This window comes from Melitaea cinxia, chromosome 10 (genome assembly GCF_905220565.1).
Source record: "Melitaea cinxia chromosome 10, ilMelCinx1.1, whole genome shotgun sequence".
Taxonomy (NCBI): Eukaryota; Metazoa; Arthropoda; class Insecta; order Lepidoptera; family Nymphalidae; genus Melitaea; species Melitaea cinxia.
The window spans coordinates 1,651,739-1,679,555 of record NC_059403.1 but is presented as its reverse complement, the minus strand read 5'-3'; the positions used below and the strand labels follow the sequence as shown (position 1 = coordinate 1,679,555).

Sequence of the window (27,817 nt, the reverse complement as noted above, 5' to 3'; positions counted from 1 at the left end):
TCGAATTAAGAAATTCTTCCTTATTTGAAGTCGGTTAGTAAATATGGAATTTATAATAGACTAGCTGTGCCCGCGACTTCGTCCGCGTGGAATTTAAAAAAAAAGTTATTGTTCAGTTCGAAGAGTTATAAAATAAATAATTTTCTCAAATAAAATTAGCTAAGTTACACATAATTTTAAAGTTTTATTATTATAATTAATTATAATTTTGTTTTAATAATTAAATATAATTAAATATAAATAATACAATTAAATATAAATAATATAATTAAATATAATTTAATTAATTAAATTCATTTAACAGAACATTTAATTTTTTAAATATTAGGTAATCGTTCTGAAACAGTAAACTCCAATCGCGAATTAGAGCTGGATACTGATACACAATTTTTTTTAATGAAAAACGTAAAAAAATATTAGAATAGTATTTTCTAAGCTTTTAATGGACATTTATGTGTTATGGGCAATATCCTGATTCTTTTATTAACTTCACATCTGACGGAACACACGATTGTAGATGATATTACTTTTAACGCGCGAATCGTGTACGTTTTCTTGCTAGTAGCGCTAGTAACGCAAAACATTTTAGTTTTATTAATCTGTATATATAAAAATGAATGTTTGTCTGTATGTCCTTTATAGAATCGTCAACTATGGATTTGATCATATCATAATCTTCAGCAAAGTGTTGTGCATGAGCCCATAAATGTTTCGGAGTTGGTACGACCGAAAAAAAAAGCGTAGCAACGCAGGTAGGGTACAGTAGTAGCATTATAAATATAAGTAATTTTATAATGATGTAGTTTTTTAAATTAATTTCGAACTAACCTCAAAGTTTTGATTAGCCACGTAATTTTATATGAATATTTCGTATTATGTATTACTTTAAGTAGAATAATCTCTGCTTTATTTTAAATATTTTTTTAAAGCAATTGACCAATATTATAGAATTGAGTAGGTACAACGAGACAGTAAATTCACAGTCACAGCTCAAGTAATATCTAACGATATTTTTATACTCAGAATATTATATAACTAAATTAAAATTTGGTTAGTACTTTCCATATTAGACTGATCTATCTATCTATTACTGACTGCGAAGATCAGTGATTGTTACGTGGTATGAAGTCGAGGTATACACAGTAGTTATGAGTTTTGAATATTGTAACGTGAAATATAAAACTGACTGTCGTCTGTTCTTACGGTATCTAAGCAACTTGCTTGTGTTATAGGGAACAGCCGACTGTTGTAGTTATTTTTTTTTACAAATATACATAGAAATAATATACATAAATACAAATATTACACCAAGGCTCATGCGGGAATCGATCCACAGCCTTCGGAGCAGGAAGCAGGGCCACTACAGACTACGCCAACGGGCTAGTCTAAGCCTATATAGACAAATTAACTAAGATATTATAAAATGAGTATTTTATATGTTTACATTACAATACGCCTAACACATACTTTCATTACCGGCAAAACCACTTTCTACGTTCTTTTTAATTAAGCTAGGTCGCTTAAAAACTTCGCTGGATATCAATCAAAAAACAAAAAAAAATGCTGGCAGTGAAAACAGGTTTGTTGACATGTGTCAAATTAAATATTTTATTAGCATTTAATGACTGTAACTAATTTCGTTCTCTGTGTACGGACTGTAGAGTGACTTCGTAGAAAAGAAAGCAAATAATTTAATGTTTTGTACATATCAACTTTTAAAAAAGTGTGCCATGACATTGACACATTTTTTTCTTAGTTATAAATATTGTAATTTACCAAAATATAAATTTTGTTTTAAGAAAAAAGTTTAAAATTTCCTTTTTTAAATAGAATAATAAATTATACACACAATACAATGACTATTTTTTTATACTTGGTGAAGAAATAATGAAAAAAAATTGCAATTATAAAAATCGCTTATGTAAGTAACATAATGTGATGCCAGATAACTATTTGCTCTTGTTAGTAGCAAAACTTATTACGTAAATTTGATGTCGACCTTGTTTATAGTAGTAATTGAGTACTCAATGAAGCTACTTAGTATATTAGCACTTTGTGGTAAGCTGGTACAAAGTAAATGAAAACAGCAAATAATATAATGTGATAAACACGTTTATTCTAAGTCACACATATCGTCACAACCATACATGTAAGAAACACACATAAATCAGTAGTATATGCGATCTTTTATACTTTTCATTGTTATCGCTTATCTCTAGTTTAATAACTACAATTATAATGATATGATATAAATAAATAAGATTTTCTAGAGTATATCTGAACGATTAATGTTGAAAAAAAATTATTATATAAGAAAATATATAGGTGAGCTTGTTTACTATAGATATAATGTTTATTGATGAGCGAAACGCATTTGGCAACACGTCCCCGACCTTTTGTTTCACATGCACGGTTCGTCTTCGAAATGCCTTCTGTTTCACAAAGGCCATAAGATCTTATCTTTATAACATTACACTTATATTAAAATATATTAATAATATACAAAGCTATCTACATTGCGCATTATCACTGAAAGACCACGAGGTCAAGGTAACTTTAAATATTTGGTAAAGTTTACACGCCTCAATGGAGCGTCGTGTAGCGTAAATACACGGCCAGTGTTATGGCCGAGAGCTTATCTTGACTAAGCGAGGAGATGTGCGAAAGCAAATACGAGCATCGACGCTGCGAACGTTTTAGTGGCTGCAGCGTTTTGTGGAGGAGTCGGAGGTTGTAGATCTTGAGAGTATATGTAGCTCTTCGTACCGGTGTAGGATCGTAGAATTCTGTAATTGACTTCATCCATTGATACTTGATTTTTCACAAAGTTGTACAACCTGTTTATTACGACATAGATGTTACCGCGATCGTCAAACGTAAACCGATCAACCCACTGGATGTAGTTTGGATCGCGGGCGATAGTACGTTGGCCGCTAGGAAAATCGACGGTTGAGTTCCATTCTGCTATGGTTGAACTGCCAATCAGACCGAAAAACAGTACGCCCGTTGAATCCATCTTCATACCATCCGTTTGTGATGTTTTCGTTCCGAGATCGACGACATACGGACGTAAGGCACCTTCACCCGACGTCGCTAGCGATTCGTTTTGTAAAACGGATGCGTTTATCGCGTAGAGGTGAAAACTTGAAAGCGGGCAGTAGTAAACTGTACGATCGACTTTGTCATCTACGGTTAAAAATTGTGGTCCAAGAGCGATGCCATCGATATTAACGGGAAGATTTACTGTAGTACCGTTGATACGGAATAAGGCAGCTTCTGGGACCGACGTCATTGATTTTTTGTCACGTAATTTCCACGATTTCTTATCGCTACGACGGAACACAACAATTCCTGGATCAACAGCACTATTGTCGGTAATATAGGCATAATCATCATCACGATTGTCCACTACCAGGTCATTGAGATACGTCGTGCTGGGATTCACTGTGTCCAGAGACAACGGTATACGCTCCTTTTTGTTGTTCTTTAAGTCGATTAATACGATCGACGGTGGGCACTTAATACTTGGGTTTTGTGTTAAAGTACCGACGCGGCCGTTGTCTAAAATCCACATCAAGCCATTACGATCAATCTCGATATTTTGCACAAACTGTAGAGCATCACAATTACCGATCTCGTTATCACTCCAACTAGGGAACGGTATCAATTTCGGGGCCGTGGTATCGTTTTGTTGTGCAGGAATGTAGGCGAGGGTGGCCGGTACACCGTCCAACATACGCGGGAGAGTTAGAAAGATTTTATCATCGTAAAAGTTTATTCCCGATATTAATACATTTTGGGGGATGTATCGACTGGTGTTGAGGTAGGTTTCGCGATCAGTTGGTGTTTCCCACTCGAAGTCTATCGTTCGCCACTCGTAAATGACCCGGAACTGTTCCCGGTGTGGACCCGGCGGACGAGGCGATTGCTGAGCGGTCGCGGCGCCGACGATGGCGATGAGCAGTATAAGAATCATATTCGCTGGAAGTCCGACTCGGAAGCGTGCAGCGCGGGCGGCGCGAGCGATGTGACTGACGCTCGAGCACCTCACCGTGCGTGACTCGCGGTCTCTGCCTACCGGGCTGCCGATCCTGCTTGTGTCACCACAATACGTCACTGTTATTGACAACCTGCGGACTGCGATTAATAGATTCATACACCTTGAGACGATAATTATCTCGTTTTAAAAATCTGTTGCGAATCGGAACCGTTAGTAATGAATGAATACGTGCCGGAAAGGGTGCAGCAAGGTCACTCGTCTCACCCCTGCTAGACGGGGGGTCCGCCGGTCTCGCCGTTTATGTATAAATCGTACAGGGAATCGATCCAAGTGGCTGTTGAGTTTAACATTTTAAATTTTTCTAAAATAATATTTACCTGTTTAGATTCTACGATGGATATCAAATGTTTAAACCAAAGTCTTTAATATCCGATGATCCGAAAAATACATTGATAAGACAATTTAGTTATAATAATTAATAAATAACGTACTGCTCAAATTACGTTGTGATTTCCTTGAAATGATAGTATTATTGAGATTATTTAATATTTGTATTATAATCATAAGTACACACTTTCTTCTTGATAATTAGGTGTTTGCATAATGTATAAAACTTTAGATACATTTATAAGAAATAGAATAAAACAAACTTTAAACTCGGTTAATGCACTAAATCGTACTTCGTTATATCGTAGTTTGTTTAACTGATTCAGAAATAGAAATGGTTTATTTGGTGAGTCATCAAAACAAAAGATCTTCAAGTCACATTATATTCTAAGTAAATACTCATTTATAATTCAATAAAATACACAAAGAAAATAATATTAATTTGCATTGCTTTGCTTTATAATAACCATAATTAAAAATTTGCATTAACAAGGGCATACAGCATGTGACAACTGTCTACAATTTAAATGAAAATCTCTGTAAGCGTACATTTTATTATTCATTTTTGTGCAAATTGATGTTTGCAGTATATGAAATGTGAGTCGGAAGCTGGAACAAAAGATTCAACGCTAGTTCAAGCTTATGTAAAATAAATTAGGGACACTATCATTATGTAATTTTAATATGTGTCTGTATATATACATAATTATTTGACAAATGAATTAAATTTTAATTTTTTCCACAATTTTCTCAATTTTTTAACCGACTTCAAAAAAGGACGAGGTTACTCAATTCGACCGTAGGTATATGTATATTTTTTTATGTTCGTGGATAGCATCGTCGTTTATGAACTGATTTTGATAATTCTTTTTTGTTGAAAAGGAGATATCCTAACGGTGATGAGCATGATAAGGAAACCAGGATCAGATGATTAATTCCCAGAGAAATCGAAGAGAACCCTCGAAAATCGTTGCGATGACTAGAGCGTCTGTTAATTTTTTTCGTCTACTTACGTTGTATTACTTGTCGATGTAATTGGAGTCGGTATTTTTTTTTCGTTTGCTAGCAAACACAATTATTGTTGATAGCTTTATTTTAATTTTCATATCAACATTATGATTAACACAGATTAAATTTCTACAACCTATGACTTGTTACTATAAATGAATTAATACTTTTTAAGAATTCGTAAAGTGGCTCAGTTATTTCTAGAATTTTAGTCTGTCTAATACACTTTTTTTTAATAATTTTTATTTTTATTATCAATTATACCAATTCGAGTTGAATATTCATAGTTAAGACAGGAAAACGTTTGTCGGGTTAGCTAGCATAATATGAAAACGACGCAGATACTTATACGTTCGTATATCAAAAATCACGCGTAAACAATAACTTGTTTTGTAACCTGTAAAAAGTCGTAAAGGGCTACACCGTTCGCATACAATAATTTTATTATTAACCGAGTTCCAAAAAGGGTTTTCAATTCAATTGTGTTTTTTTTTTGTGTTATATTGTTACCTCAGAATTTCCGACTGGTTGGACCGATTTTTATATTTATTTTAATCAAAAGTTGGTTGGTGCGTGTCACGTGGTCCCATTTAAATTTAATCGAGATCTGATCTCTAATTTTTGAGTAATCTTTGAAAACGCGTATTTTCAATATTTTTCTGTCTACTTTGTGCTTGATGTTGTACATGTTGGTGTAATTGAAGTAGGTTTTTTATTCGTTGGCGAGCAAACACAATTATATTATTTAACGAGCAGAACCGACAGCCGTTGTGTGTACGCTTTTAGAAATTTTCCAATAATTTTGCGTAATTAATTCTGCGTAATTTTACCAAATTTATTTCATTTCGTACGAACCTTTATTGGACTATGACAAGTGTTAGATTACCTTTCATGTCGTATAAAAAAATTAAAATATCCATCGTTATTTAACACGCTTTGCGAGTAATTTTCATTTATTTAGATTCAGGTACTTGTTACACAGACACGTCAGTCTCAATGTACCTGCTAGTATCTAATTTTAACGATTATTCAATAACTTTTGTAGTTCCAAAGTCAAAACTAAAAGATAAATTATAATAGAGTGAAAACGTGTAAAACAACTAACATCGACGCTGAGTGACACTGAGGCTTACGCCCGGTTTCTGAAACGTTTGTCAAAGTATAGGTCTACTAATCGGCTGTTAGATTTAAAACGGAAGTCAAATCAATTGGAGTTGCTGAAACGTCATTCACAGCAAAATTAGCTAGTCCTCGATTAGTTTGATTTGACATTCGGTTTGTAACATGTGGTCATGTAACATAATTAAATATTATTTTATATATTTGTGATGTATCAAAACCTACAGAAATTGTTAGTTGTGATGTTATTTAGTACATATGATAATACTCAAACATCTAATAAAGCATCATATAAACATCTAAGGAAGATACAATAAAAGGAAATAGTTCCTAAAAACAATAACTGACTAGCCCGTTGGCACAGTTTGTAGTGGCCCTGCTTTCTGTTCCGCGGGTTGCGGGTTCGATTCCCGTCTGAGTCTGGGTGTAATATTTGTATTTATATATTTATATATCTATTATTTCTTTGTATATTTATAAAAAATGTATGTTATAAGATATTTATTTATTTATTATTATTTAAAAAAAAAACAATATCATGAAAATAAGACGAAGAGCATCTTTAGAAAAAAAAAAATTATCAGAATATTGTAGACTGATTTAAAAAAAAAAATTAGTAGAAAATAGTAAGATGAAAATATGATAAAGTAATTATAATTATAATAGCTTGTTTCAAATTTTAGTTATTAAGTAATTATAAGTATTTTTTTAATAGTTCCTATAAATGTATATTTAGATATATATTTTTATGACCTTTTCTTTTAAATTCCCTATTATTTATATATTGTTAGTAATCAAATTTAAAACTTAACGATTAAAATGTGTCAATAATAGAGATGACCGAACTGAAGTGTTTTTATTTATTATTGAACTTTGACCAGTATCTTCTTCGTAATAATAATAGACATCTCTGTAAGCTACAACAAAGAACAAAAAATTTTAGTTTATCAAGACCAAAATGTAGACTATTATAAGATAAAACATACATTACATATATAAAACTTGGTTATAAATATGTTTTATATACCTTTAAAGAACCAAAATGTAGTTTCACGTAGAAAATAATTGTTTTCCTTAAGTTAATTCGCCGATATACACCGATTAGTGGACCGAGTATTTGACAGACGTTTGATCAATGATTATAGCTTAATTCGCGTTTCAGAAACCCAAAATGGCGGTTAACATACGATTCCAGAGTCAAATTTGACAGTTATGTCAACTGACAGTATGATTAAATTAAGTAGTTAACCATGCTTTTAGCAACTCATTTCATGCTTAACAAGAGATTTGACAGATGTTTTGTTAATTTCAGCATTGATCAGCCTTTCGGAAACCGGGCGTTAAGTGTCGCTGATAGTGACTTAATTATTATAATTTGATTTATTTATTGGATTATTTTAATTTTTAAGGCTGTATGGCTACGGCGGTAAAGAATATAGCCACCTTCTCTCTTCCCGTGGGTGTCATAAGAGGCGACTAAGGGATAACACAGTTCTACTACCACCTTGGAACTTAAAAAGCTGACCAATGGCGGGATAACCTTCAAACTGCTGGCTTTGAAATACACAGGCCGAAGATAAACAACAGCGTCTTCGGTGCGACAAAGCCAGCCCTGCGGTCACCAACCCGCCTGCCCAGCGTGGTGACTATGGGCAAAACACATGAGTTCACACCATTTTTGACGCGAACTTGGGGCGCTCTATGTCCAGCAGTGGATTGCGATAGGCTGAAGTGAGTAATCTCTTATCGAGTGTCGAAGCTAACGCCCATACTTTTTGAATATTATAAATTATAAAATATTTTTCAGACATTTTAAAAGTAAGTATTTAACACGAATAAAATCCACATTATCAAAATGTCTACACTTAGGTACAACAATTTGTGTTTGAGAAATAAGGCAATAAGGGAGCTGGTAATAAAATATACATGGTATAAAGCCTGGTTTAAGACAGTCTGTCTACTAAGCTTCAATCAGAAATTTCTCATAATCCGATTTTCAATGCTTTGGTTGTACGAGACCATTCGACGGACGTCGCGACGACGTGTTTCAATATAAAACAGACTAGTAGCTGCATATGATTTTAACTGAAATGAAATGAAAAATGATGAAATGATATATAAAAATAAAATCGCATATCATTTATAAGTCTCAAACCTTATCATTTCAATTGAAATTATTGTTGAACTTATATTATCAGAAATAGAAATGGCAAGATAAAATTAGTATTTATTTAAGAAAGCAGTGTAAATACATATAATCAATGTTTAATTACAAAGGTTATTATAACGAAACAACTTTTTCGGATTTCATCGCAGTTTATGAAGTTTTTTAAATGCCCGACGTTTCGGATACTTTACAGCAACCATGGTTACGTGAGGACGGGAGGAGGAGGAAATTCGCGTAAAAATTAGAAAAAAATATATAAGGGTCATTTTCATCTCAAGCGAACAAAAGTGAAATATGTGTGTAATAGAATATAGGAAGGTCGTACTAAAAATGGAGTGTTAGTTATGACTTATGAAAAGTATCTAATTGCACATTTTTGTATCTTTATAACATAGCTTCTCTGTACGAAATCATTAACTGAAATCTACGTTTGTAAATATAAATTAATCATTTGAGAGTTAAAAAAAGAAGATTTATTTATTTATTTAATAAACTGTATTACACACACAAAAAAGAAGATAAATTTTAGAACGATTAGATACAAAAACAAATAATGTATGCAAAGGCGGCCTTATCGCGTACAGCGATCTCTTGTGTAATTTTTTTTCTTATTTTATAAAAAAAATTATGCATAATTTTAAAATAAATATTAGCATTCTGCACTCCTCTATATAAACTATAAGTGTACGAAATTTTATACTCTTCCGTCTGCACAATTTTCGTAAAAAAGGGTACAAACATTTTGCTTCACGTATTAATATGTAGATTTTGTATAGTACTACAATTGTCACTGTAAACTGAAGTTATTTATTTTGTTTGAGAACAAGCATATTTATTAGGATGTGACTGTTAACAGTATAACATTTTTAAATTATTGCAACCTTGTCCAACACAATATGGTATTATATTGTATTGGATAACACAATATGTGGGTATATCTACAAATCCCTCTGGCTTACCTTGAAAGCTTGTAATTAATTTGTTAGGAAAGGACTAGTAACAATGTATTAGGTCGGGGATAAAGTTTTTTCGTATTTAATATAGAAATTCAAGGTAAGATTTTACATATTTATTTACATTAATTAATTAAAATATACATGTATTATTGTGTTCGATAAGTTGCCGTCATCGTGTAGGTAGTGACAGGATTCCGTTGCTAGAGACATTTTGGGAATTCTCATTAAAAAACCGAAACTGTTGTTTACTTTTGAATACCTTTTTAAAAATGTCGCCTTTTCATGGTATCAAAACCAGCCAGTTACAAATAATATCACCAAAAAGATTTTATTGTAACTTTTTAATAAAATCTGTTATAACAAATTTTGTTTGGAGATAACATTTTACATTCTTATTTAGATAGCTATTGTTATTAAGAAATTTTCACGAGAAGTTTTCTCATTTCAAATGAAAACTTGAAAGACAACGAGAAGCTCGAGTCGTCTAGGAACTCTAGGATATTCATATGAATTTTATGAGACTAAAATGTCTTGTCAATTCTCACTTATTCTTGAAGCTGAATGTATAAAAAGCATTTTGTGTGTGATTAAATCAATGACTATCGCACGGGTCGATTTTATTTATTTATTGCAATGAATAATTACAAATACAATCATTGAGAAGACTTATGAAGAATGCAGGATGATATACAAATTTATAAAAAAAAATTTTTAGATTTTATCTTGTGCAGCACACAGCAGTAGCAGTGTACAGCTCTTTTATTATTTACCCATTTTGAAGTCATGCTAATATAAGAGAGCTTTGTGTAATGAAGAATATGTTCACTGTTTCAAGTCAGAGTGTTATATAAGCTACCCATACCTATTGCTATAATATATAATGTATAATATAAACTAATCTATTAATGTTACTTACTTCCATATCATGTCTTGTAACCTTTAGTCTTTAGTTAGTGATAAGCAATATTTACTATTTACTTCTATTAGCATGTAATCAGTTAATCACTATTAGAATGTGAACAATATGTACTTTAAACCCTTAATTGTGTGAGAGCGGATTTCTTATGTAGAGTGGTTAGTAAGTAAGTATATCCTATTCCATCCTATTCCGTCCTATTCCAAGTCCCATAAATACTCCAGGACTCCCGAAATCACGCATTCTATTTCCAACTCCTAACTATATCAGTACTCTGTTTCTTTGATCGTATTACTATTTCTATTAATTAAGTTTCTTTATATTAAAAGTTACTATTAAAAGTGTTAATAAATAAATTAGTTTTAAAAAGACCATTTTTGCTCTCGCCACATAACAAGAGTGCTTAATATGCACGTTCTGTAGTAACCGTTATAAATAGCTACAAGTTATATAAATTATAATATAAACGTTTTCTTTGGTAATCGAATCATGTATTTGAGACGTTCGAGAAGTGTAAAAAAATAAAAAAAATTCGAGGTTATTCGTTTTTTACTAAACATTATTTATATTGAAGTACCTTTTAGCAGCGAAATATTTTTGATGTTTACAGAATATCACTTTTTGTTAACATTAATAATATATAAATATTTTGGATTGATTTGTACCCGTAAATGAATAAAATATGTTATGCAAACCTATTTCCAAACATCAGACAAGGCAAAAATTTAATAAATTTATACGAACTAAGGTCAGCCATGTAGAGTCATCTATGGTAGAATCACTCATGCGACCTCAATATATTATGTCGGATGCACTTCACCATAAATAACACATAACCAGTTTCCCTACTATAATATGACACCTATTGCATCTCAATAAGAGCGTTAAACGTAAAGACAAATTTTAAATTCAATATTGCGCCTTGGGCGTGACTCCTAAGGATCTTCCGCAGACGCGATCCGCAGGTTCAATACAATATCGTTTACGATTACTTTTATAACCGCATTGTTTTTCCTTATATCTTAATTATGTATTGTTTAGTTCGAGTATATTTATAAAAGATTTATGAAAGATATCAAATTTATGTTGAATTAAAAGAAACACGTGAATGCTTTAGTTGCTCGAGTCTAAATTGAAGAGAAAGAGAATATTCTGGAAATAATTTTATTTTATACACTGAAACTGTTATTCATCAAGTGCTTACCATAACCATTATAACTTTTGCTCTTGTTATAAAAATATCCAACATGTGTTAAATGCACTGCAACTTTTTTTTTGCATTTCAATTTCAACAGATAAAATAAAATAAAAAAATGTTACATTACACCCGCTAAAAAGTGTCGTTACTATTTCGCAAAAATGATATTTCCGTTCCTTTTCACATTTCCTAAGCATTCAAGGATTAGTGAAAGCCAATTTTACATAAAAGAGCTTAAATTGGGATGTCCACGGGGCTAAGCCGTTTGAAGGAAAATGAGGATACGTGCGACATTTTCCTGATACGTATGTAGAGCGAAGGAATATTTTAATCTTTTTCATATTTTTTTATTATTAATTCGATGATAAAGTCTTAAAATCGACAATATTTCTGTTATTATCCACTCATCTTTTTACTTTGAGTGAGCCCGGCTTTTACTATTTAAACTGTACAAAAAGATCAACAAAATTCTTCAACATACTTGCTAAGTATATATTATGTAACATTTAATGGAAAATAACAGAAAAATTGCCCCGTCTTTAGTTTTCATTCGAATTTCGAATAACACTATTCGGAAGCGGAAAGCGTATGTATGTGTTTAATCTAAGTCTGCACTCACATTAACCGACTGGAATAAATACGTCTTACTTTCGATTATCCTTTCAGAGGCTGTACATTACAAGATAAATGGATAAACTTTAAATTATTTCTGTTAAGGAACGTCTCACATTTTCATTGCGGTGCAACTCTGTAACGATTCGCATCGTGTGATCCATGCTTAATTATCGGTTATCGGTGTGAAGTATCTATATAAACTGTGAGTGCAATAGACAATCAGTGATGTGACAGAACGTTGGGTATATAAGACAGTGATTTGACATTTGAACTCTCTTTCCCATACTTCTTCTCGTCGTGCGAAGTGTTTGCGTAATCTTGTAATTTGCAATACAGAATTGTTTAATTTCTCATATCTTTCATTTTTCAACCACTTCAACGAACAAGGAACTAGTAAATACAAGCAGCAAAGCAATGCAAGAAACATTTGGCGCCCGAACAGGGACAAAATCAACATCAACCCAAGATCCAAGGAACACATGGCCGACGTCTTCTGCCGAGCAGTGATGCACCTCGCAGCATGATAAGATAAGTGCCCTATATTCATCCAAACCCATGATTCCCAATCCTAATCAATCTTATTTTTAACAATCATGATTACCAATCCTAAATCCTAATCCATCCTAATCTCTTAAATTTATATTTCCATTTCTACTATTTCCATTTATATTTCAAAATTAGCATTCCGCTATTGCAAATTTACAATGATTTTTGGTTTAATTTCTTAATTGCCGTACTACAATAAACAAACACGTGTTCTTATATTCAATTTTCTTGTTCGAATTTCTTCATTTAATACAAATTTACAATAATATTTTTCAACTTAACCTCTAAATTTCTTTCATCCATGCATTAAAATTAATATTTCACTATAACTTCTTATTCCAAATTTCTTTCATTAAGACATTAAATTTAATATTTTATAACAGTAGTTTTTAATTTACTTGTATATTATTTTCCAAATTTACTTTAAATTAAATTTAATGTTTTATATTACTAGTTTAACCGCTTCAGATTTTTATTTCAAGGTGTGTCACACCTAATACAAATGTTTTCCATACATTATTACAAATGTTTATTCAATACTTCATTCAATTCAATTACATTTAACTTTTCTAAATTCCATTACTTAATACAAATTAAACTTAATATTTTATTATATTAGATTTCGAGTCAACAGCATCAAATTTTTTATTTTTTTTTTAATAACATTAACTTAACAACATAATTCAATTCATTTCAAAATTAATTCAATTCTAAAGGCAATATTGAGCCTCAATCCTATTTATTGTGCGATGCTTAGACGATTCGGCCGACTATTTCAGCGTTGCGGTACGTGAGGCGCACCACGTGGTTGGGGCTTCGGCCATCTTGTCTTGCCGCTCCGCGCCGGTCTTCTATGTGTCGTCGATTGAGGAGCTTCAGCTAAGACATTTGCATCATTCCTTTTTATTTTCTTTCTTTTTGAGGTGTCTTGTAATTAATTAACTTAAATTCAATAGTAGTTTATATTATTCTAGTTCATAGTCATATTCAATTTCAAACAACTTTAGTATTAATCCAGTTCAAATTCAAATAACTTTAGTATTAATCCAGTTCATATTCAAACAACTTTAGTATTAATCTAGTTCATATTCATATACAAATACAAATAACTTTAATATTATTCATATACAAATAATTTTAGTATTATTCTAGTTCATACAGTTTTCTATTTTCAATAATTACATTTTTTCTAAAATATTTTCTATCTATATTTTTCACAATGTCTGAACCTTCAGTATCAACTATGAACAAAGAATCCGGGATAAAGGTTTTAATTGTAAAGCGCAGTTCCATAAAGGGACAAATTACTAAATTCAAAAACTATTTAGACAAGATTACAAGGCAATCTCAACTGACGGGTATCGAAGTCGCTGAGCTTTCACTGAAGCTCAGTCGCTTTGAGAATCTGTCCGCTAAATATGATGAGCTGCAAACTCAAATTGAACTAATAAATGCTGACAATTTAGACGAAGAGCTCGATGAGCGTGAACGCATTGAGCAAGATTTCATATTATGTACCGCGATGGCAAAAAATATCATTGAAGAACAAAATGAATTAAAGAATTTAGAACAGGATAAGAGACGCCGTGAGTCCTTATTCCAGGATGCTCAATGTGGTCGCGATCATAATAATGAAAATTGTATAACCTTGCCGCAAATACAAATTGCAAAGTTTGATGGTTCGTTCTTCCGTTGGTTAGAATTTCGAGATACTTTTAATAATTTAGTTCACAACAATAGTCGCATTTCATTGATTCAAAAATTTCATTATTTAATTTCTTATTTGGAAGGCGATGCGGCTCGGGTAATTTCAAACATTGAGGTTTCCGCAGCCAACTATAATAGCGCTTATCAGTTACTTTATGAACGTTACAATAACAAAAGATTACTTGTAAATTATCATATTAAATCATTATTCAATATTGAAAAAATAAACCGCGAATCGGACACTTCATTACGCTCTTTAGTCGATCATGTTTCAAAAAATTTACGTGCTCTAGCTAGCCTAGGTCAACCTACTGATCACTGGGACACGTTAATTATACATTTGGTTTCATCTAAACTCGATACGCAAACACTTGTTAAATGGGAAGAGCTACGCAATAGTTTAGGTGAAATCCCTAGTTTAACCGAATTCAATAAATTTTTGATTGATAGGGCTTATGTTCTTGAATGTACGCGTCACAATAAAAATGATCAAGGTTCTAGTTTCCATAATAACATATCAACAAATAACAATAGCAAAATGCAACATTCAAGGCCTGTCAATTATCATCATAATCATCACAATCATCACATTAAGCGTGATCGACCAATTTCAAATTCATTTATTGCTACAAATCAAAAGGACAATAGCACTTTGTCTAGGTGTGTTGTCTGCAATCAAAATCATAGGATTTATGATTGCCAAATATTCATATCCAAATCCAGAGAGGATAAATTAAACGATATCTCAAAGTATAAATTATGTATTAATTGTTTAAGGCAGGGTCACTCTTTAGTCGAATGTCGATTAGGGCCATGCAAAATATGCAAGAAACAACATAATACTTTATTACATCCAGTTGACACGCCAAAGGTCAACAGTGCCTCTAGTGAGGTAACTGAAACTGTAGTAAACTTTTCAAACAAAAATTCAAATCAAGTTTTATTGTCTACTGCCCAAGTATACATTTTGAATCCAATCACTAAAGAGCCTCTTAAAGTACGGGCCTTGTTGGATTCAGGCAGTCAGTCGTCCTTCATCACAAAATCTCTTCAACAAAAACTTTCAATCAATTCAAATCCAATTTCTATTAACGTCATTGGTATCGGTCACTCAGATAACCAAATCAAAGAAAGCTGTGTGATCCAATTAAAATCCATTTACAATAACTATAAGACTAAATTAAATTGTCTTGTGCTTAGTAGGCTGACTGGGAATCTGCCTAAGGCACCTATAAACATACAACAATTAAACATACCATCGCACTTGCATTTAGCTGACCCCGATTTCAATCAGCCAGCTCCTATTGATATTCTCATAGGAGCCGATCTCTTCTGGCGACTCATGAAAAACGACCGTATTTCTTTAGGTGCAAACAAGCCTATACTACAATATTCCAGTTTCGGTTGGTTGATTGGTGGTCCTATTTCTTATCAAGCTAAACAAGTAGTGTGCAATCATTCAGTCATCAATGACAACCTCTCAAATGAAAGCAAGGTCGACAATTTACTAACAAAATTTTGGAAGCTAGAAAAGCTTCACCAAACAACAATTCAAAGCGAAAAGGAATTAGCCTGTGAGAACCACTTTCGGTCTCACACTTCACGGCTTCCTTCTGGCAGGTCTAGTGTCAGACTTCCATTGCGCAATTCACCTGATTGTCTAGGTGAAACATATAACTTAGCAAAAAGGCGATTATTAAATTTAGAAAAACGTTTCAAAAAATATATTTCATTAAAATCTCAATACATACAGTTTATGAGAGAATATCAAAGTTTAGGTCAGCAGAGATCTATTCCAATAGCAAACGCAATTTTGTAGGAGCGGCAAGAGAGCTCAGTAAATTCACCGATATACAAAACATCGCGTTAACTGAATTTACAGCTCAGCAAAACATCAAAATTTAAATTCATTCTGTCTTACGCTCCTCACTTCGGCGACATATGGGAGGCCGTTGTGACCGGCAAAACATCATAACAATACATCACACAAACAAACACATATATAATATACAAACGAGTCATGGGAATTTTTATTTAACCTTTGAAGAAATTTTAACTTTTAAGGCAATTCTAACTTTGTTTGCACAAGTGGAGGCTATTCTGAATAGTCGTCCCTTGCGCCCATTATCCATGTTCCCTTGACGATTCCCTTTTCCTTTCCCCAGGGCACTTCTTAATCAGAAGACTACTATATGAGCTGCCGGCTCGCGCCTTGGAGAATGAAAAGGAACCGCAATTGAAACGCTACGCACGACTCGAGCAAATCAGACAACATTTCTGGCTGAGGTGGCAAAAGGAGTACATCTGCGAACTACAAATACGTACAAAATGGAAAACAAACAAGGCTAAACTAAAGGTTGGAGACTTGGTGCTCATAAGTGAAGATTCCCTGCCACCGTTATGCTGGAGTACCGGACGAGTAACCAGGCTATATCCAGGGCCAGATGGGATTCCTCGTGTTGCTGATGTTCAGACCACGGTGGGTTGTTATCGCCGTCCTCTGGTTCGCCTCTGCCCGTTACTCGACGATGAAGACACAGAGTTGAAGAATCTGGATTCTTCAACGGGGGGAGTATGTTAAGGAACGTCTCACATTTTCATTGCGGTGCAACTCTGTAACGATTCGCATCGTGTGATCCATGCTTAATTATCGGTTATCGGTGTGAAGTATCTATATAAACTGTGAGTGCAATAGACAATCAGTGATGTGACAGAACGTTGGGTATATAAGACAGTGATTTGACATTTGAACTCTCTTTCCCATACTTCTTCTCGTCGTGCGAAGTGTTTGCGTAATCTTGTAATTTGCAATACAGAATTGTTTAATTTCTCATATCTTTCATTTTTCAACCACTTCAACGAACAAGGAACTAGTAAATACAAGCAGCAAAGCAATGCAAGAAACAATTTCTATTATATGATAAAAAAAAAAATATGTTGTGTGGCTACGGCATTAAAGAATATAGCCACCCCCTCTCTTTCCGTGGGTGTTGTAAGAGGCGACTAAGGGATAACAAAGTTCCACTACCACCTTGGAACTTAAACAGCCGACTGATGGCGGAATAGCTATCAAATTACTGGTTTTGAAATACACAGGCCGACGGGCAGCAGCGTCTTCGGTGCGACAAAGCCACCCCTGCGGTCACCAACCCGCCTGCCCAGCGTGGTGATTATGGGCAAAACATATGAGTTCACGCTATTTTTGGCCTGAACTTGTGGAGGCCTATGTCCAGCAGTGGACTGTGATAGGCTGAAATGATGATGATGATATGATAAAATACTATAACAGTTTGAAATTTACGTCCATATTGAAATAAAATTAATTTATTGTAGTTAAATATCGTTTCGTTTGAACGTATTGTGCGAAAACCTTAAGCGTACTTCGATATTGAACAGACCCAACCATGCATGTGTTTCATTTAATGCATTGCAGCAATACGGAAGCAATTTCCTTTCTTACGAGCAATTTTAAACACGCAATATTCGATGTACCGTGTTTGCTGTTCTGTGAGAGTTGACCGTAGAGTTGTATGGTCATTAATTTGTAGTTCTCAGTGTTTAAATGATACTTAATAAATGATTCAAATAATATCTACTTTTAATTCACTTGTCTGTACTTTTTTTTACTGTTGAAATATTAAGAAAGCACTGAAGTGAACTGTTAAAACTATTTCTACGACTTTCGATATCGGAAAAGTGTAGTTGGGAATATAAAACCTAAAGTTTTTAAGTTAAGTTTAAATTTTGTGTTTGTATTTCGTTCGACTCCATCTGGCTCAGGTGATTTCTGCACCTAATTGAGGGAGTCAATCACAATGTATTTTTGGAATAAATATATTTTTTTCATTTTTTTATCGTGACTGCTTCTCAAGTTCATCATTTCATTTCATCCGCAGCAGCATCACGAAAAAGGATTTTTGTGAAAGTTTAAAGCTCAAAAGAAAAATTAAATCATGACAATGACAATAATTAAATAGAATAAAATATTTAAGAACCGTCCTACGCCGTAAACTTCGTCTTCGAACAAGAATTGAACCGTTTCGTTCAGTTTTCAACGTACAAATGGCGGTCAAAGGTTTAATTTTCCATAAAGGAGACTACTCTATACTCCATAACGATGCCGTGTTATGGGTTGGCGGATAGTTTCCCTAATACGACTAACGAGTGTATTAGGTTTCTATGATTACAATTGGACAGTCAGCTTTACATACTCTCTAAGGGGGAGAGACACACAAAGACAAATACACTCGGCTATGAGACTAAAACAATTTATTTTTATTTCGCAAATTGTCAACACAGTTTGATAGCGAAAGAGGCGTTTGGATACTATACATAATCGATACAAATAAACAAAATTGGAGTGTCTGCTTGTAGTATTAAAATAACCGATTGTTACTACATACATATGGATGTATACACGGTACATATACGAAAAAAACATTTTTTACAATTTTCTGCCTATCTGTCTGTCTGTTCGTTCCGGCTAATCTCTGAAACGGTTAGACCGATTTTTACAGGACTTTCAGTGGTAGGTATCTGGTGTAATAAGGAGTAACTTAGGCTACTTTTATTATAGAATTTTATTTATTTTATAACTCTGCGAATGAACAATAACTTTTTTGTTAAATTATACGCGGACGAAATCGCAGGCACAGCTAGTACATAATATACAAATAATTACAATACTACAATTACAATTTAACTATAGCGTTAACATTTCACGTTTGGTTGTATTCTAATTCCACATTCTTTTCAAATATCCTCGACAATACTTGTGTCTGGAGTTACATTTCTTAAAAAAAATATATTTTATACATCAATTATTTGCGCAAATAATAAAATGTCTGCTGAGCGGGAACCAGTTCACGACGTTCTAGGTTTACACAACTACACGCTCCATTACAATAGAACAGCTAGTCAAGAAAGGCGGATTAGTGTAATAAATAAAAATTTCGATGAAAACTTAGAGAAAAAGTAAGCGTTTTATACTCATAACAAAATAATTTTTAAAGTCAGTAACGCTCTCTATATTCCCGTGTAATGAACAATTTAGAGTTCTTTTACGATACACAGATGCGACATCTGTTTAAACACCAGGAAAACACGACGTAAGTTCTGTGTCTCTACAATGTGGTAGAGTCCACATTATAAACAGGTATCGAACGCCATCAAAACGAATGACTTAATCAACAGGCATGTTTTACGATAATCTAAAATTTGTTACTAAATGTGTAAAAATATTTAAATCATGCTTTTTGTATTACTTTTAACAATCTCAATTAAGTATTTAATATTGTACTCTGATTTAGCGCCATCTAGTGTCCAATAGCAGAACTGCAACAGATATCACATACTATATAAAAGATGCCATTTGTATACATACCTATATGAAATCGAAGAATATTTAGTGCGTTATAAAAGTTAGTAATAATACAGATATTATTAATGAAAAGCAAAAGTTATTAATTATAATAGAATTTTGGCATCATTCCACGTGGAAAGGATTTATACCGTAACTATATTTAAATATCTAAATATCCAATAGTTCCTATGTTGTGAATTGTATATATGTATTATATTGTAAAATGTTAAAATAAAAAAATATATTTTGAACATTAATGAACGTTATTTTGCAGTCAAGTTTAAGAAAATGTATAAATATTTCATCAACATTCATATATCCCGTATGGTCTAGTGGCTAGGATACCTGGCTTTCACCCAGGAGGCTCGGGTTCGATTCCCGGTACGGGAAGCCTATTTTTTGTCTTTTTTTTTTAAATTTCACAGAAAATAAATATTATACTTATTATACTGTAATAACCAATTGTACGAGTATAATGAAATTAATTTTTCAACAAATTATGAAATGATACATTCAATAAACTCGACAGATGCGTAATACAATAGCAAAGTCAAGCTAAATTTAATAGTGGATCAAAGGAAAAGGCGTTAAAGCAAATGAATACTTTCATTTTATTGTTTTCTAATGTTTACGCGAATTTTACTCATTTAATGAAACAACTTTTTTCGGATTTTATCGCGGTTTATTATTATCTTTTGATTCCCGACGTTTCGGATACTTTACAGCAACCATGGTCACGGGGGGACTGAGGTGTCAGACGTCCCAACGTTACAAAGTTATTCGAAACTACCCGACATACATCAATATCTTATACAGTCCTATCTACGCAGAATGTGCTAATTGAGTCTTTAATCTGTGGTGAATTATGCTTGGTTTTTGATTTAATTATATTAATAATGGGGTCCCAAGCAGGTGGTAATTGCCAACCATCTTCTCTATTGAAATTTGGATGTTTTTTAATTTCAATAGCCTCACGGATCATCCTTGGTTGGAATCGGTGTTCTTTTGCGAGGATCTGTGGTTTATCGAATCTAATATAATGGCTAGCTGTGTCTAGACTGTGTTCACAGATTGCGGACTTAGTATAGCGACGATGTTTTAAGTCAGCTATATGTTCTTTAACGCGAGTTTTAATCGATCGTTTTGTTTGTCCTATATAAGAGAGACCACAGTCACAATCAAGCTTGTATACTCCTGCATCTTGTAAGGGTATATGACACTTGACAGATGGTAAAAATTGACTTATCGTTTTTGGCGGCTTGAAAAAAGTTTTTATAGAAGCTCGCTTTAAGATGAAGCCAATCTTGTCAGTGACCCCTTTCATAAAAGGTAGCACAGCAGGTACTCGTTCGACGGTGGCTGGTTTCACACGTTCACTGCGATGAGGACGCGGTACCCGAAGCTTGTTGTCTCGCAGTACTTGCTTGACATGTTGAAGTTCGGTCTCCAGGTGTCGCTCTCACTTTCAAATGAAATAAAATTATTTAAGTCAAGCTTGTTTATTTTCCACATCGCGATACGTGGTCTAGAAGTCAAAATATTTACTCTCCGTGCCACTGAACGTTTACTATGTATGCGAAAATAGTGACTTTATGCGTTTTGTTGTACCTCCGCAACATTTTAAACTTTTGTTTTGCACTTTGTTCGTGTGGTCGATCTATAATTTCAGTGCGGTTAATATTACTATATTTTATTGCATTTAAAATTTGATGGAATTATATATGAATCAAAAGAAATGTAAAATACAAATATGTAATACGAAAATTTATTTGGCCATACCCTGGTACTTTTAAAAGTAAAACTCTAAACAACTCTTCAATAAAGTCCCAAATTTCAGAGAATATTGACTTTCTCAGAGTTTTATAGAGTTATAATTTTTTTTAAAGTCTTATGAGTTATTTAAGATTTTATTTTTAAACAAATACTTCCACCAGTGTATTGTACACGGAAAATCGTTTATATTAACATCCACGTGGTCCACGGCTATTCGTAACAAATTGCAATAACACGACCCACTTATTTCGTGTAAAATATAATCGGTAGTGTGATAAAATATACACATAATTGTATCGAAGGTTTTGCGGGAGTTATTATAATTTTATTCTTATTAAAGTTTATTATATAACCTCGATATTTTTTATAACGAAGTATATTCCATTATATTATTAGTACAGTAGTCATCAATGTCAACTTAAGTTAAAGCGATGGACGAAGAGCGGCTTTTATATAATTATATGTGTATATAATTAACATATTATGTACCGTTCATACAATATCGTTTTCCTGGAATACACAATAACAGACAATTCAATATACCAGACAATTGAATAGTTTTTTTGAAGTTATACTTCTTTTGGTACGTTATGGAAAAATGTGAGAGTAAATTTTTACGACGCGCGCGCTCACCTTAACACGTTGAACGCCAGACCAAAAACCATGTTTAGTCCAGTGGGCCGCGACGGACACCATGTGACTGCCATTATATTGGGTCCAAGAGGCCGTGTCGGACACCATGTGTCCGCATGCCCTCGATCACTTCAGAAGCCTCTAGGGAGCCGACAGACAGTGTTTCGACTGTTTTTACTAAGGCAAGTGACCCGCGCGGCCTCACAGTGCAATAAGGCCACATAGCACAAAAAAAAAAAATCGAAAACACTTTGAATTTATAGGCTTTTTAACAAATTGTTTCCAAAAATGTTATAGCTGGTGTCTGCCACTTGAGATCTTGGAAAATAATGGGTAAATAACTGTTTCCGTCAGTCGCCCATTGTTTTTGAGGTTTTCGCTGACAATATTTGCAGAAAAACACCTTAACAATTTTTTGACGATTCTCGATTTATTGGTGTGGCCCCAGGCGAAAGTATGCTGTCGGACATATGGTGTCCGTCATGGCGTTCAACGTGTTAACAATAAACCGACACCCTGAAATTAGCTAATCAACGAAGAAGAAGTTAGTAACGTGAAGTTAGCTAGCCAATGAAGTATAACTTCTTACGTGCGTACATAAGCACTCACACACACTTTTTTAAATTATTTGCACAACAATACCTAATCGATTATATCTTAGTCGATTTTCAATAATAAATTAGTAACGGGAGTGACTAAATAGAAGCAATAGGTGTTTGGAGAAATAATTTTTTAGTAAGCCTCCGTCATAAAAATAAATAATAACCCAAATTTCACGCATCTGTCGCCCAGTGGCGTTTCGGTTGAACTGTGATGAGTCAGTCAAGCGTATCTATCTTTTAAATATAGGTACTTATTATATAGGTATATGACGACTATGACGTAGTCATAGCGATTCAGCTAATAGAAGTTGAATGTGACCTTATACACATTTTATTTATTTGTTTTTATTGTTACGTTATCGGTATTTAAGTATATAGTTCTTAGTTAAGATAAAAGTCTAAAAAAAATCGATAACGAATTTCTTTAAAAATATTGATTTCAATATTTCCTATAAATCACCTGTACATTGTAAAGGTTACGTAAAGTTGGCAGAACTTTACGAAGATATTTACAGGATTTTTACATTCAACAAAGATGTCGTAAAATAAAATTATTGAAACCAGTTAAGAGAGGGAAAAAGTACCAACATTTTTACAAAGAAATTATTGGTACCTACTCCTGTAATATTTAGACTCGAGTAGTTAACCTTCAAAAGCTACTCTAAGCCGAATATTACCGGTTTCTGGGTACGCTATAATGCATAGGGTTGTAGAAGGCGGCATTAAACAGACAGTTAATTGACTACCCGACAGACACCACTAGCCCGTTGGAGCATTTGCAGTGACCCTGCCTTTTCCTGGTTTGATTCCCGCCTCAAGTTTGGGTGTAATATGTGTATTTATTTATAAATACACACTTCAGCCTATTGCAGTCCACTGCTGGACATAGACCTCCACAAGTTCGAGCCAAAAATGGCGTGAACTCATGTGTGTGTGACTGCAGGGCTGGCTTTGTCGCACCGCTGCTTGTGTCGCGTGTACTTCTGGATTTAAAAAAAAAACACCTGCCCCAAGCGGGAATAGAACCTGCCACTAAGTGTTAAGCAGCCACTCTCACCACTAGACATCCACAAACAAACAGGTACCTGCTAAAGATTCCGGATAATATACCTTTTATTATTGTCTATTTAAGAGCATGAAGAAGTCAATATGACGTTCCTATGACGTAAATATTTAGGAACTTATAATTAGATGGAGTGTAACGATATATACAGAACTGGAGTTTATGATATTCTCGGAACAAAGCGAGCAACAAGAGACGGATCTTTGTTGATCTATTGTATTACTTCACAAGTATCATACATATCTAATATATATAATAAGTTTATTTAATGTCCTTTGTCAGACATTCTATGAGCGCGTAAGCACGGTTATAATTTACAATGAAAGGATGGATTATACAGAACAATAACTTACCTTCTTAACTTATTTACGTTATTAATTAATTAACATTCTCTTGGCGCGATTTCATTAGATATCCTATCAAATATATATCGAAATATGTGGATCATTATCAATAGATACATTAGAGTATATATTTCTTAAGCCGGATCTCGTACTATTACTTATTGCTGCCTTGCCTCAGCTCATCGGGCGTGTTAGCAAAGGATCTGACGGGCTTGCTACTATTAAGCTGCAAATTATAGCTTTCTCTCAATTTCAAGTTAAAATCCTTCTCCTACATGGAGAAAGAGGCTTAGCAGAAGGTAGTCAGGCTGAACCGTATCGTTTTCTTAATGAGTAGAGTTAGAGGCTACTCTAATAATATTATAAAACGTCATATTGAAATAATATGACTGATTAATAAGCAACTAGCTCATCATAATTGAATGTATGTAATTTTTATTTACACGTTGAACCCTGTTGTCTCAAATAAATAAAATATAATTATAGTGCAACTCTAACTTACTCTACAATTGGGTCAAAATAATTATCGAATTGACTAATCTTTATTCTACTTCTATATATATATGATTCGAAGTATGTCATTTTATAGCCTATAATCTTCTTCAACAACTAGAACAACTAGGTCAAAACTTTTTTTTTTGGATTCTGAATGATAATTCAATTCTATCGTATCTGAACAAATTTAGGTTTAAACCTTCTTTTTTAGAACGTAATTGTAATTTCAGATAAAAGTTTAAATTAAACTCCAATTTATTAATCACGAAGATTAACATGTGATGAAACATGTCTGACATTTTTTTTTTTTTCTAGAACCAGTTTCTGAATGGAGCCGGCTATCAAATTTATCGTGTACCTGTCTGCATTCTTTGAAACGTAAAAGGAACAAAGTTAATTAGCAACTACTCGTCGCCCGAGGTTCACTATTTGTATGACAGACGTCATTTGAAGCTGGGCTACTTTCACGTTCGCAATTTAACGCACACATGCACACTTAGAATTGCAAATTACTACATCTTTTTTTTTGGTTATTGCAAAAAAAACTTTCGATTTTTTTGCGATGTTAAGACTTATAATCGTACATCTTATATATTTACTAATTTTATATAGACACATAAAAAGTACAGATCATAAAATTCACTTAGTAAGCTACTTTGAAGATTAATATTTTACAAATTAATATAAAATATAAGTTTGTGGCTGCTCTACTGGCGAGTATTTATATTTAAGAATTAGAATTTTCATTAAAGAAACGTGTCTTATTACAAAACCTTGTAACTAAACGAGGCTGTAACAACCGATTAAAAATCTTATCAACAATAAGCTTACTCTCACACACACACACACACACACACACACATACACACACAAACAAACCACACAAACAAATACATATATTGATATTAAGTTTCAATTTAACATATATATTTACTTAACTAATGAATATTTAAGATATACAAATAGGCACAATATATACTCGTACACATAATGAGCAATTTGCCTATTATTTAACGAAAAATGTCGAACCATAGACGCGAGTTAAAATTAACCAACTATATCTATAGGTTATCTGTATGTTTTGCAAGTTCATGTATTCATATACCAAGCTTGATATGTATGCTTAATCAATGTATACAATATACAGCTTGAAGGATATTATTTGAACTTTGACTTGAATCTGTATCTGTAACGAAAACAATTATAACGATAAACCGAGACACCTATACCTACATATAATTAAATTGTAGAGATGTCAGTTCTGTACGTAGAATAGTTTAAGAATATAATTTACTTATCGTGCCCCACGATTTCAGTCGCTTTAACTTAAGGAAAAAAACCTCCCAAAATATTATATAACTTGAATAATTAGTTCTTGAGATTAGTGCATTCAAACAATCTAGCCTTATAATAATAGTATATATTTTCCTTATGCTGCTGTGGCCAAACAATAATTTATAGCGGTTTTCCATTTTTTTCAGCGGCCTTAGCCTGAAAAAGGGCAAAACAGATTTTGATGTAAAGAATAGGTTACGTCGGTTTTATTAGGTCATAGCTTCAGCGGCATAAAAATATCTTACGCTGTTTTTGTTGTTTTTTTTTTACTATTCATCACCTAATGGTTTCACATTTTTAACGACAGGTAGGGCACAGCAGGAATTTCCTGCTCAAAATATGGACCAGCCGCCTGGGGTAGTACCTCGACCTTACAGAAGATCACAGCAAAATAATACTGTTTTCAAGCAGTATTGTGTTCCTGTTGGTGAGTAAGGTGACCAGAGCTCCTGGAGGGAATTGGGGATTGGGTCGGCAACGCGCGTGCGATGCTTCTGGTGTTGCAGGTGTCTATAAGCTACGGTAATCTCTTACCATCAGGTGAGCCGTACGCTTGTTTGCCGACCTAGTGACATAAAAAAAAAAAACCATTTGTGTTACATTATGTTATAATATAGAATGACTCATTACTAAAATGACAACGTGAACAAATTTAAAGAAACAGTTTTTGTCAGCGTTTTAATTTTTTAAGTAGAATTGTAGATATATATAACTATATACATACACACACATATATATATATATATATATATATATATATATATATATATACATATAAACAAATACTGACTACGCATCGTAAACGAGCGCGCGGGATCAAAGTTCGCGTAAATAATTGTTTTTATTTTTACCACACTGCGGTAAAGAAGTAACTGTTTTGGGTAACGCCTGCTTTTCATTGTACTTAGACTTAACTTTGTTTTTAAGTAGCTAAACAATTTGAATATTCGTTTTTCATACATTTCTTTGTACGACTACTCAAGGTTTTGTGGCAAAATAACATAAATTGCACCTAATGTACTAGTGTCTGACGATATCGGTTTCCATTTAATCAAACATTTATCTAAAAAAAATATTCTTTGTTATTGTAAAATTTTACTTTAAAAACATGTTTTGATCAAAGAGAATATGACGGAGGAAATATGACGGATGAGGAGTATACTGGATAATTTACACGTTTATAATAAATAAAAAAACACAGCTGTAGAACATACCTTACGAATTATAAGTACTTCCTTAAAAAAAAAACGAATGTGCTTTAGACCACACGACTGAAGTAAAACTTTGTAAAAACGGAACTCTCTTTCTATCTTCACTTACTTATATCTCCCTCTCAACTTCCGTTCGCATCGCCCAGTCACAATTTTCGTAACACTCTCATTACGCATCACCAGCTTACTCCCCAAGTCAAGCGTGCACAAAGGCTTACTTCTAAAATGAGTGTGCTTTAGACCACACAACTGAAGTAAAACTTCTTTAGCAATAGGCCTGCACAATAGGCCTGCACAATAGGCCTGCACAATAGGCCTGCACAATCATCATCATCATCATTACAGCCTATCACAGTCCACTGCTGGACATAGGCCTCCAT

The 27,817-nt window shown here is 33.2% G+C and overlaps 1 protein-coding gene and 1 non-coding gene across 2 annotated transcripts; one reads left to right on the top strand and one right to left on the bottom strand.

Moving 5' to 3' along the window:
• Positions 1-2,091: 2,091 nt before the first annotated feature.
• LOC123657006 (protein yellow-like) lies at positions 2,092-4,106 on the bottom strand. Its single transcript, XM_045592609.1, has one exon. It carries the CDS (start codon positions 3,974-3,976, stop codon positions 2,645-2,647), a length of 1,332 nt encoding a protein of 443 aa, XP_045448565.1. The 5' UTR covers positions 3,977-4,106; the 3' UTR covers positions 2,092-2,644.
• A 16,193-nt stretch (positions 4,107-20,299) lies between these two features.
• Trnae-uuc lies at positions 20,300-20,371 on the top strand. Its single transcript has one exon. It is a non-coding gene; the product is annotated as a tRNA-Glu (tRNA).
• The last annotated feature ends 7,446 nt before the right edge of the window (positions 20,372-27,817 follow it).